At 40.2% G+C, this 13,455-nt stretch overlaps 1 protein-coding gene across 1 annotated transcript in view; it reads right to left on the reverse strand.

Annotated features, from left to right (window-relative positions):
* The window catches only part of SH3BGR (SH3 domain binding glutamate rich protein), a 29,289-nt gene that overhangs the window by 14,315 nt on the left and 1,519 nt on the right, over positions 1-13,455 (reverse strand). Inside the window, exons 2-3 of the mRNA XM_065658389.1 lie at positions 8,887-9,072; positions 1,771-1,851 (exon numbers count right to left, since the gene is read on the reverse strand). Coding sequence (XP_065514461.1) covers positions 1,771-1,851; positions 8,887-9,072 — 267 coding nt within the window. The remainder of the gene's footprint in view (positions 1-1,770; positions 1,852-8,886; positions 9,073-13,455) is intronic.

Here is a 13,455-nt window from a genome sequence, read left to right on the forward strand (position 1 = left end):
GTGCAGCAAGGTTATTTGTATGACGAAGCACAGCCAGACTGTCAGGCAGTGAAAATGATGAGAAACACCTCTGCAATAAATGCTAAAACACTTCTATGTGTCTCTTGAATTCAGGAATAGATTATAAAAGGGAGATGATGTAAATATACTTCTAATCTTTACATGGATTTTTAAAAAACACTCATTTCCATTTTCTGGACTGAAACAATCCCCACCAACACCAATGCAGCAGTTAATCAACATAAACTGTATTTGCTTGCTACCAATATCACTAACAGTTATCTGCTCAGCAGAATGTACAGAACATATTATTTTCAACATTTACAAAGTTGTCCAGAAGTAGAAACTGTAATAGCCTCTGCTGACAGCTGGGAATGAATGAATTCTAAAAAATCGCTACTTTGCTTCATAGACACACTATCTAACAGAACTTTGCATGAAGGAGCAGATAATACATGAAGTGGGAAGATGGAAAAATGCAATTTGCTTTATCTCATTGATTCTCCATATATCTTTTATGATTATTATAATATGTAATACGTGTAGTCCTTTAAGCCTTTCATGGCTTTGTGGATGTTAATTAAATGAATTCTCACAAGACCCTTGTGAGGTAGGCAAGTAATTTTTGTTTCCCTTGGTGGGAGATGGTACAGCTGAAGCAGAAAGTTTAAATCTCTTGCTCCTTATCACACAGGGAATCAGTGTCAAAGACATTTATAGCAACTGTGGCTCTCCCCTGGGTATCTCTTCATCTGTAACTCGCAAAGCATTTAGCAAAGCCTCCTTTTTCACTCTGCTTTTACAGAAGAGGAAAAACAGAGACATGTACAACAGTGTTTTACTCAATGTGGCTACACAGTTGGCAGCAGAGTTGGACCAGAAAGCAGATCTCATGCTTCAGGGCACTTCTTCAGCCAGGTCGCCACAGTGCAGCAGAGATCTCTGCTACCATTCTGGCTCATCGCTCTCTTGGTTCATTTCTTTTGTTGAATCACCCACGTTAAGGATGGCAACATTTGATTATCATGTAACCTGACGTTAGGATATGAGAGCTGTAATGCTCTCAGTTATAAAACTTCTAATTAGAAGAAGGCTCTGTTAAAGATAAAACACATTGCTTCTGTTGAAGGAAAAAAAAAAAAAAGGCAAAGAAAAATCTTTTCCTTTTACCAGAAATATACTAGAACATCGTCAAAATACAGTGGATTGAGAACAACAGGCAGACTTGCCAAAGGGACTTTGTGATGTTCTGGGTAAGACTTTAAGCGATCTCCTCAAGGGGCAGAGGGAGGAAACCTCACAGTGCCGGTCTGTGTGTAACCACAGGGGATGGAATGGTCCCACACCCCAGCCCCTCTGCTGGTGGCCAGTACAAGCCCTGTTTGCTCAAGGTTTGATGCAGTCAGGGAGGAGAGAATGTTTCTTGTATAATAATTAAAACAACCCATACATTGCATTAGGAAATTTTGCATCATTTAAAGCCGAACATGATAAAATACTGCTTTGTCAACAACAACAACATAAAAAATCTTCAGCTGGAAGCATGGTAACAAGCCTGCAGTGAAAGAAGGGAAGAGAGAAGTATTTTCGAGTATTTACTGAAACAGCCAGTTTTTTCTTTTTCTTTTTTTTTTTTCCCTTAAGAACACTTGGCTGCACCAGTATCTAATGCTTGTCATTGCTCCTTATTTGACATGCTGAGTCACTGCCTATCTTCATCTTTTATTAAAATCAAATAAATGGCCCCCGTGGAAGGACAGCAGTGCATACCTTTATGCCTGGAGGAGGAGCAAGACCCAGGAATGAATAAATAATATTTTCTTCTTTAGCAGAGAAAAAGGATTCAAAATCCTAAAAAAAAAGAACAAACAAACAACAGAGGATTGGTAATGAAAATCAAACAAAAAGCACAGGAGGAAGAGACTAGCTCAGGCAAATCTTTCTTGTATTGATGAGAATGACTATGCACCCGTACAAGCACCCACATTATCTAAGCCCCAGGAAGAAAACTCAGATAAAGGGAGTTTCGCACTGGCTGGCAAAATGCAGAAATGGTCAAATCTCTCCAGAGACTTACACTTTAATTATGTCATATCCATGTCGGAATCAGATAAAATTAAGTGTCTCATTTTAACGTGCCTCAGCTGTACACACCAAAGCAAAGCTATTCCCATTTAAATGTTAAAATAAAACTTTCTGTAAGTAAGAACACAAAATAGATCCTCAAAACCCTGGATAGCTTCATAGCAAATAAAAGGCAATAGACAACATAACAGCACAAGTGAAATGATGCGGAAAATGTTTCTTCTGAAGAAAGGCACTCTGGTTAGAAAATGCAGTTACTTTTCAGACAAACTTAGCAAACGACTGTGTTGTTCCCTCTGACATGTATGTACCATCCAAAATGCCTTGTTCACATGTGAAACGAAGTTATAAATCATTATGTTAAATGCCCATTTTTTCTTCAGTGCTAATATAACTGAAAAGATGCTAGGGATGGCTCCTATCCTACCATCTAGAACTTGCATGGTCTTTACTGTATTCACCTGTACAGCCTTCCTATCAATTAAGGAAGCTCTGATATCACTAGCTTGTTACTGGGAAGTTCATACCTAACACCTTACATGGGTAAAAATCCACATGTATTTAACATCTCAACAGAAACTCTGGTCATAAGTGACCAGCCCACAGTCAGACAGAAGCTCTGTGTAGGACAGTGGACTGACTGCACGTCTGTTGAATCCTAGACTACTGTCTTGACCATGTTATCATCCCCCTTCTCATCCCAAATAACTCCAAAAATAGAAGCCTGTAAATAATAAGGTGCTGACTCATCCTTGAGATTTGTTTGTAAAGCTGGGTTAGGACTTGAGCTGTTTCATTGTGCTGTTCTAGTATTTCGAGAGAATAAATTATTGCCCAAAGCTAATCCTGGGGAAAAGCTGAAGCGGATGGTTTAGAAGTCACCTTAATACCAACAAGACTGGAATCAATGACATTTCAGTTCAGTTTGGAAGAGGCAACATAGATTAACAGACAGGATAAGTGACAGCCCATTTCACTAATTTACCTAAGGGACAGATGAGCTTTCACGCAGACCGAGCTACAAGGAGTGGGAACTGCCTGGCGCTGGGAGAAGCCCCAGAGCACATTTTGCCCTGACCAGATAGAACACCTGCTGCTGCTATAGGCCACCCATTTCTCAAAGCATCTCTTTGCTGTTTTCATGTTGCTGTAGGGTTCTCCTTCTCATCTAACTCAAGCCCGCCCTAAGTATTTAAGAAAGCCAGTGCCCAAAGTCTAATCCATAAATGTAGGAGCAATACAGTAAATGAGAACACGACAATTTTCTGCAATTCGAAGGGCTGGAATTTGACATGGGCCTTTGACAGGCCATAGAAACATGGCAAACATGGTATAACATGTCAATAGGTGGGAAACAAAGAGAAGACTATAACAAGAAAGGGTCATGAACTAGACTCATTTTATACATCTTGTTAATTCCTCCTCAGAGGAAAATCAGCAGATGGCAAGTGCACTAAAAATCTCCAGAGACACGTAGCCTTGTAGATAATGAGACTCCAGGGCACAAGCAAGACGTGTGAATGACCAGATGAACTCCTTATCAGAACAGGAGACAATCTTCTATCCTATCAGGTGTTCCTTGGTAATTGATAATGTACAATGACATCCCACAGTAAATGTGGTATCTTGCAGTAACTGGGAGGTCACTTAACCTTGCTTACACTGAGGAGTAAGCTATTGTGTATTTAGCATGGGGTGAAAGCATGGCTACAGTGACCATGGAATAGTTTTTGTATTGTATATTTGCACTCTTACCTTCCTAACAGTGACTCATTCATACCTCCACTTGGTGAATGACCAAAGGTAATTGTTCCCAAGGCAGGTAGTAAGAAAAATTAGCAGTAACAACTTATTTCAAGTACACAATAATATTATAGCATATGAGAAGACATAAATGGTCTGGGCAGAGAGTAGTGGTGTCATTTGCCTTTGGAACTAGTCTTTGAAAAGCACAGTGAAATGTATTAAAAAAAATACTCCATGAGTTTTTCTTTATGATATAAGGGCATATGCACATATACTCTCTACACTATCATCCTTTGGATGACCACTGCAGAAATGCCAGACAGCAAAACAGTAAACTCCATTTGGACATCAGCAGAAAGTTCTTCCCCACACGTGGTACAGCACCAGGTCAGAGTGCACAGAAAGGGCATGGAAACATCATCCTTGGAGACTTCTGAAACTCCAACGGCCAAAGCCCCAAGCAACATAAGCTAACTTTAAAGCTACCTCTGAGTGGCAGGTTGGACTACAGACCTCCAGAGGTCCCTATGATTTCCATATATTTGACTTTAGCAGCTATATGAAGCATCAAATAAAAGCCTTGCCTAATAATACAGAGATTCTTTAAAAAAATATGTACACGGGTATTTTATTCTATGGATTTCAGTTTACAGAGGAAAACATAGATTTCATCTTACAGAGAAAACCAAAAGTTTACATTCCATTTCTTCCTCAGTTTTCTAGGGTTTTTTGTTAAGCAAAAGCAGAGACAAGAGCAACAGAGTGCTCAATATATTTAGAAAGTGAGACAGATGCAGACGTCTGTCTAGACATGAGCAAAGAATCAGCTTAAGAAAAAGAGCAAATAAGAACATAATTGTCAACACTGATGGATTAGAATGGATACTTGAAATTGGTGCTATAGCCAGGCATACAAAGTGAATCCATTTCTAATCTTTCTTCAAGTGGCAATACCAAAGATCTGAAAGAAAAATAAGATCCAAGCTATTTATAAGACAGACTTAAGCTTCTCTGACCTCGCAGAAAATCTACTCACAGTTGGTATATTTTCATGAATGCATTCGTAAGAAACCTCCATTTTACTATAAAAGTTAGGAAGCGAAGCAGCTCTTCAGGGTCAGCAAGAAGATGTAGATACTTTTATGTATCGGGGGAAGAGATGAGCAACAGGACTGAATTCAGTTGCTCATTATGTCAGTCTATTCCAGCACATGAAGTCTCCTCACCTGTCCCCAGTATCCTCTCTTTGCTTACCCCCACCCCAAAATTTCACTGAACTGCAGAACAGGGGATTGGAGAAGATCTGGAAGGACCATTTCTCCAAGGCAGGAACCACTACACTGTTCCTAACAGGTGTTTCTCTAATCCATTGGTAATGACGTTTAATGAGATAATGAGACAATCTCCTGAAAACTATATATTTTTTCTGATGTCTGACTTAAACCTTTGTTGCTGCATTTTTTGCTCACTACATCTTGTACCACCTCCACTGTGTGTGCAGCAGAACATATTTTACAACATCCTGGAACTACAGGATAATTCGGGTGGGAAGAGACCTCAGGAGACCATCTAGTCCAACCTCCTGCTCAAAGCAGGGTCAATACTGAATTCAGACCAATAATTAATTCCTTTTTTCCTGCAGTCCTTAAAATATTTGAAGGTTGTCATGTCTCTCTCCAAACCCATCTTTCTCAGGATGAGGAAGGAAGTCTTTTATCTTGAATATTCATCTCCCAAGGCCAGAATGCTACTAATGTGTATAAACATGCACATATGTGAATGGGAACTAACCATACAGGACAATTGATAGGAAGGAAAGTGAGGGAAAATAGTGATCTCAGAAAGGAGAATGAGCACAAATGAAATGTAACAAGTTTGACCTAAAACAAAAGGGCTACTCTGGAATGAGGAAAGAAAAAAAAAAGTAGGAAGGAGAAAAAGAAATTGTCTTACAAAAAAAAAAAAGGAGGTGTAAAGAGCTTGAGTTGTTTAATGCAGCGAAATGAAGATTAATAGAGGATTTGATTCCCGTTTATTAATACATTGGACTAGAGCTGTTTAAGCTAAAGGGTGATTTTGGCATATCAGGAAATGGGTATAAACTGGCTGCATATACCCAATTCGAAGGTTCCTAGATACCACGAGACTGAGGCCCTTGGAGACTGTACTAACAAAAGCAACACATTTTAAAGGGACTTTCATGAATTCAGGATACTGGACTGGAGTCTGTGACTCAGAGAGATCTTTGCAATTCTCAGCACTAATTTTAATGAAGTAGCTGAGGACAAAGGAACTGCGACACAGGGGAAGCATTAAGATATAACATGTAAACCCTAAACAGCATAAAAGAGTTCTAGACTTCAGAATGATGGGTCTGTTGGACCTGCACATGTTATGCAGGGAAGTACAATGCAAATCCCCAGCTTTATGTTGTAGACATGTTGCAGAAGACATCAAGTCACTTGGAGGAATTTTGCACCAGTCTGCCTGACCCTGTTCTCAACCAGCCCACATAACGCCACTTCACAGTCACTGTGCAGCTCCCTTACAGCACCTTCCCCTAAGGAGAAATGTAAGGCTTGTGTACAGATATGGATGTCCTTACCTTATTTATTTGGAAATAATGATGCTATAAATTGATCTTTGCTATGCACCCACTGGGATCATTAGCAATGAGCTTTGAGAGCTGAGTACATTAGAATTCTGGAGACTTTGAGAGTACTTGTAAATTTGATTTAGTTTTTAAATCAGTAGCTGCAACTACTTTCTGGACACCTTTGCATATGGAGGTGTCTTTGCAAATGACTCCTTCTTAACTTAAATTGATTTCAAGATGTAGATTGTTTGACTCCCTGAAATAGCTTCAGACATGGAGTAAAAACAGTATATTTGTCATTTACTGGCAAGGCTGACCAGCTGCAACACTTCGTAAGGCAATTACTCTTTAATTCACTACATAACCTCTCCAGGGAATCCAGGGAATATCAGAAATATTTATTGCAACGTTGGCTGCCACAAAATCCAGAGTAAAATATATCAAATTATACATTTTATTGGTGCAGATTGGATGTTGAAATGCACATGAACTCTAACTTACCAAGTTCTCTTTCAAGATTCCTATGAGAAAATGAGTAAACAATTGCACCCCATTATTCATACGAGCAACTTTTGCTCTAAGAGTACTGAACTTAATTCTGAAAACTTAGTGGCATGTAAATCCCTCCTCTCTCAAAACAACCTTTGCAGTAGTTCACACTGGATTTGTGGAGTAACTTAAAACTGGGCTCACTATGTGATCCGCGTTTCAGAGTACTTTGCAAGTTCATTTCAGCAGTCACATCAGAGTACTTTCCAGACTATGTATTTCCATCCAGACTATGAGAAAAAAAATTGTCTCAGATATCTCTTTTGATTCACAATCCTAATATTCATGCTGGTACAGTATTATCTATCACTGATTTGAACAAACTCTCTGAAGAGAAATAACCTGTTACAAGCATATATGAAAATATAAAAGCATCTGATGAGTGTTACAATTTCTGTTATAAAGAGTTGGATATTTATTGAATAAGCAATATAATTTCAATAATTCAAACCACATAGCAGAACTATTCCAGTCAACTATAACTCCTACTATTTGTACAATATAATAGAAAAGAAAGATTCCTGTTCACAACCCCTGGTGCCTCAGGCATCTACTTGACTTCCTAGCAGCCCAGATGAGTCACAGAATCACAGAATAGTTGGGGTTGGAAGGGACCTCTGGAGATCATCTAGTCCAACCCACCTGCTAAAGCAGGTTCACTGAGAGCAGATCACCCAGGAATGTGTCCAGGCAGGTTCTGAATGTCTCCGGAGAAGGAGCCACCACAACCTCCACGGGCAGCCTGTTCCAGTGCTCTGGCACTCTCAAAGTAAAGAAGTTTTTCCTTATATTCAGATGGAATATCCTGTGCTACAGTCTGTGCCCATTGCCCCTCATCCTATCATTGGACACCACTGAAAGGAGTCTGGTCCCATCCTCTTGACACCCACCCTTGAGATATTTATAAGCCCTGATAAGATCCCCTCTCAGCCTTCTCTTCTCCAGGCTGAACAGACCCAGCTCTCTCAGTGTCTCCTCATAAGAAAGGTGCTCTAGACCCATAATCATCTTTGTAGCCCGCCACTGAACTTCCTCCTTGTCCTTCTTAAACTGGGGAGCCCAGAACTGAACACAGTACTCCAGATGTGGCCTCACCAGGGCAGAGTTGAGGGGGAGGAGAACTTCCCTCAACCTGCTGGTCACACTCTTCTTAATGCACCCCCGGATACCATTGGCCTTCTTGGCCACAAGGGCACATTGTTGACTCATGGTCAACCTGTTGTTGAGTCTGTGCCAAACAAACAAAATATCAACACACCATGCAAAATTAACTGAAAGTTCAAGAAGCAAAGTGCAACACAGCCAGAGATAGCAGATTGGCCTTGCTATGAACCTCACTAGTCTTGAGCAGCTCAGTATTGTCCAATGATGTAATTGAGCATTTACTACTTCAAGTGTAGCTGAGCCATCCTCATAGTCCACATATGGCTATCCTGAGATTTGGTGTGAAGAAGCCATATTCACCCAGACAGCACTGCCTTTAGTCTCCGGGAGCTGAAGCAAAAGTGCAGGCACAGAGCCAGCAGCAGGACCACTTGTGATTGAGCTACGCAGCAGGAGGTAGGAGAGTGTGAGAGGAAAACACAGCTCCTCACAGGCGGCAAACTCCACGCCTTGCAGTGAGCTCTGTGAACTCCACAGGCTCTGGGTCTGCAGGGGACAATCCATACAGTCTGTTCAGCAGAGTTTCTCTAGCCAGTTTTCCCTCCATGTATATTTTTCTCTTAAAACAGAATAATCTTTTGGTTTATTGCTTTCCTGTGCCTAAACAAATGTTTTCTAAGAATTGTTCTTTCAAAGCAAATCTCAAAGTGTTTTAAGGAGTTGGACACTTCCTACTAATGGAAAAGAGTCACTTTCTGTGAAAGAAGACTCTCTGAAGGTATTTGAATTTCCAAACAGCTCCTTACCCCACAGTACCGCTCCTCATTGAAGATCTGTGGAGGGAGGGGAATTCCATTTTGAGGCTTTTTTTCACCCGGGACGTTCTCTCTCATCCATTTCCTGTTGTCTTCATCACCTGCTATGTCCATTTGCTGGAAGTCAATCTTGTTGGCCTCTAAAAAGCCCACTACTTCTTGCTGCTTCTTTTTGATCTGGTTAGCAAAGAGGAAAAACAAAATTCCTTCTTTAAAAAGAAAGCTGTTTTCTAAAAGCAGTTGCTATTACAAGCAGAACTAATGCAAGTATGTCAGGTTGGATCCACTACTCCAGTAGCCCCTAAACTCTTTGAAGCTGGGATTCAGCACTGCTTCTCAGCACCCAGAGCTCTGCCATTACTTCCCCCCACCCGCCTCCCAGCTTCTTTCTTTCCTCCCTGGAAGCAGTGATACCTCTATCTAAGAAACGAGGCTCAGCAGGAAGCCTCCTACTGTTCCTGGATCTGTGGGTGTGCTGTACAGATACCTAAGCCAATCCTGCCTAAAGTCAGCGGAGGTCTGGGAATGTACGTAGTCTCCTCAACATGTAACAGTCTCATTTTTCCTACTCATTACATACAACATTTAGCTTTCTGTGAGCCCCATGTTTCTCTCTGTCCCTGTTCTTTAATGCAACCATAATTAAATGAGTGAAAGCTCAATGGAAACCCAGTACGGCTTAACTCCTGTGCTTGAATATTTCCCACATTACAGAACGATGTTCCAGTTGGACCACAAAGAACATATTATATACAAATAAAGCATGTTATACACAGCTTCTGCGCCACCTAAAATTCAAGCATGTTTCCTTGTTTCCTTTGGTGCCAGCTCTGCATAGACCTAGGCTGCAGGCATCAAGCTTACAACCTATCCCTTTACTCTGAAGATGTACTATTCACTATAGTTCTCTACTAAAGGAATGCTTCTCCTAATCGACACCTAAAGAATGTTGCCGTTTTGTATGTGGCTAACTTGTCCAAGAGCTGCAAGGCCAAACTTTAGCCCTACAAGTACTGCAGCATTTGAAGCAAGCGCTATTTGGACTGATCTGTACAAATTCTATCAAACTGCTCTTTGGTCACAGAGAACTAAATTACTCTCTAGCACAACCACGTTCCAGACATGACTCTCTTCTCCTCCCAGTTGTGCTACTCCATGCAGCGTCTATATAGTGTCCTATATAGATGGTAGCCAGAATGATGTATCAAGGTCATTTTTACATACAAACCATCATATGATTTGAAACCATGTCTTCCACAAGTCAGGCATCTGAACAACTGATTTTAAAGCGACACCAAGCTAGTGTAAATCAGTCTGAGACGGATAACGAGACAGGAAATAATTCATGGATTACGTATTTCTATAATCTAATAAACCTGAAAAGTTGGAGTAATAGCCTACTATATTGGAAGAATTAATTTTTGTGATTAAGAATAAAATTTATTTTTCTTATTTAAATAAGGAAGTATCTATCCATGCAGCTATGGTTGCCTATAAAAAAATAACAAACATAAAATGCTGCACATTTTTATGATAACAACAGAGGTTTATGGTGAGATTAAAAAAAGTACATCACTTTGAATGGAAACACTAATCCAAAGTGTTTGGAAGCCATGCAGCTGACAGACCTCAAAGGTGCTTATTTACGTGTTTATTTTCACTTTTTAAACAGAGGACATTTTCTTAATGGCTATTTAGCTGCACAGTCATTTGCAGAACACATTCAGGTGGCAGAAAGGATTGTTTGAGGGACTTCACTGGAGGAAGTGGCAGGATAATATTCGTATAAATGGTTAATAAAATCTGCACAAGCTGGTACTAAGAGTTTCACCACATGCTCTGAAAGCCAGTGTACTCAAGTACTGTCAGCTGCAATTTCAGCGTCAGCTTGTCTCTTTGGACACAGGCACTGAAGTAGATATGGCTCCTGGAATAGCTCTTGCCCCAGACAGACAGTGCTTCTGAGGAGATAAAGGAAACTGAGCTACAGATTCTGTGCTCCCTCACTTACGTCTGTAGCTATAAATGTTAGAATTAAACCCAGATAAACAATTTTTCTTCAGGCTGGGGTTCATAACAAACAGGAGGCTCAGACAACACCAGGACTGAAAGCAAAAATCAGGAGAGACTTGTGTGAAAGATGAATACTGAGGAAAAATTAAAAGTTACATGTAATTAGGCATATATAAGGATAATTCTGATAACAACAATAAACTATGCAGAAGTACTATGTTTTCAGGCTTATAATTACTAGAGTTGAGGCAGAGCAAAAGAGTTGGGACACACGCTAAGCATGAAACCATAAAGCAAGCCCCTGCTGTGGCTGGCACTAGGTAGCTGGGCAACCAAATAAATCTCTCCAGCAAACAGCACTCAGAAAGGGAAATCTTCAAGGACATAACAACCCAGAGGACATGCAAAGGTTTTCCCAGAATGGATGAGATTGCAGGAGCCTGTTTGTACCTTCACTTGTGTCTGATGATATAGAAAAAATTCAGATTACTTGGGCATATATTCCCTGGAGAGCGGTGGTGAGCAGGATATATTCTCATCAATGTCATTTTCCCTTTCAACAAAGGGTTGGTTCCACTATCCCTAGTTTCTAGTCTGTTAAAATAAGAAAAAACTGTTTAAAATAAATATTATCTTGCTAGAGTGTAAGAGCTGCAGATAATATTAGTTTCACCTGATGCAGAATTAAATACTATTATCTAATCCTCACAACCCAGAGCATTTGTGTTGACCAGCTGCCTATGGCAGAAGCAAACAGTAAATAGTGAACAACCCACAGCAAGAGGAACATTAATCTTGGTAGGCAGAGTTGCTTCAGCTCCTGGTTCTAACACCGCACAAACAACCTATCCCTGATAATTATTTATCACATATTTAACTTCTGATTTGGCTTGAAATTGATTTGTAATTTGAGCTTGAGTTTATATATGGCTAGATTCAGAGTCACAGATGACAAACTCCTACTCTTTTTTTTAGAGGATATAATCGAAATGGTCTGCATTTTCCTCAGTCTTTCTTAGTCCTACAGATTTGAAGGTGGGAAAGTTCATAAAACGTCATTAAAAAAAACCTGGGAATAAAAGGATTTTAGAGGTGCCTTAACCATGAGCAGCAGCAAGCAAGACTTTGGAAGACTTCCTCAGTGTAAGACATAAAACCCCTTTCTCCCATAACTCATGGTACCTTAGAACCATTTCTAAACACGGCTGTGGCTAATAACAAAATTATTTTTTTACTGCTTCTTTCAAGCCAAGCATTTAGTACTTTTTAGTGCTATAAATGTCCCCACTTCTGCTTGCCTTAATGACTAGCTCAATATCAGCTAAGTTTGGAGCAGAAAGATAACGAAGCTGAAGTTATTTAAAATAAATTTCTGAATCATTGAGGGGGGAAAAATATAGACTGCAGATTTGACCTAGAGCCACAGTGAATTATATCATTCAAGCATTAACCAGAATGTTACTGGGTTCACGGCATTCACTTTTAAAAAAGTATTTATCAACATGATAACCAGCTGCAATTAGTAGCGTGATTGTGCCGTACATAAATAGAAACATTTTTCATTCTTTACCAATGATCCTCTGCTGATTTACACCAGTGAAAGCTGGGCCCATCTATTTTCAAATTCAAAATGAACAACACGCATTTAATGGAGAACAGCCACAGTGAACAGAGCACCACTGCTACTAGGACAATTTAGACTTCCAATGTAAGCTCTTTAGGGATTAAATTCTTTCTTCTCAGGAACAGCTGTACAAGGCTGATATAAAATTTGTTTTTAATAAGATTTTAGTGAAATATTGGGCTTTGTGCTGGCTCCTTGCATGAGTGAGTTTTATTTTATATGTACAAAACTCATTAAAGGTTCATTGAAAGGATACCTTCCATCCATTTTAATCAGTAAATGTGGAAAACTACTCCAGCCGAACATTGTGTTTACTTGTCATTGCAATTACATATCAGTAATCTGAACACACGCTGCCTTCTGAGATTGCTACAGCTATACATAGACCCAACACACCAGAAAGGAGGAAATACAGAGGCATATTGCCATGTAAAGATGCCATACCCTTCCTTGCCGTGTACGTTTGGGATCCAACTAACAGCTTTCGTGGGCTGCTAACATACAGTAGAGATTGGCATTAACAAGCTTAAAACCTATTAAAATTCACTGACATTAGCTATCTTTCTTAGTAGTAATAAACCACAGTAGCAATGCTTAACAGCCCCAAAATGGCTGGGTAAAGCTGAACATTGCCCCATGTTCAGTGCAGCATCCACATCCCTTCACTGCAGCCCAACAGGAAAGGAGTGAGAGCTGCTGGCTGGGAGGAGACACACGGAATGTGTACAGCAAAGATCTTGGTTCGGCTGGTGCTAAATAGCTGATATGCTTAGTTTTAATTGCATAAGTGATCTGTGAATGTCAGTGTCTAACCAAAGCGCTCATACGACTGCCTCGCTGAACTACAGCCCCTGTACCTGGAGTGGCAGCAGCTCATGTCCGCGGCACAGGAGATGATGGTGGCCCCAACACACACACCCCCC

Source organism: Caloenas nicobarica, chromosome 1, assembly GCF_036013445.1.
Source record: "Caloenas nicobarica isolate bCalNic1 chromosome 1, bCalNic1.hap1, whole genome shotgun sequence".
Taxonomy (NCBI): domain Eukaryota; kingdom Metazoa; phylum Chordata; class Aves; order Columbiformes; family Columbidae; genus Caloenas; species Caloenas nicobarica.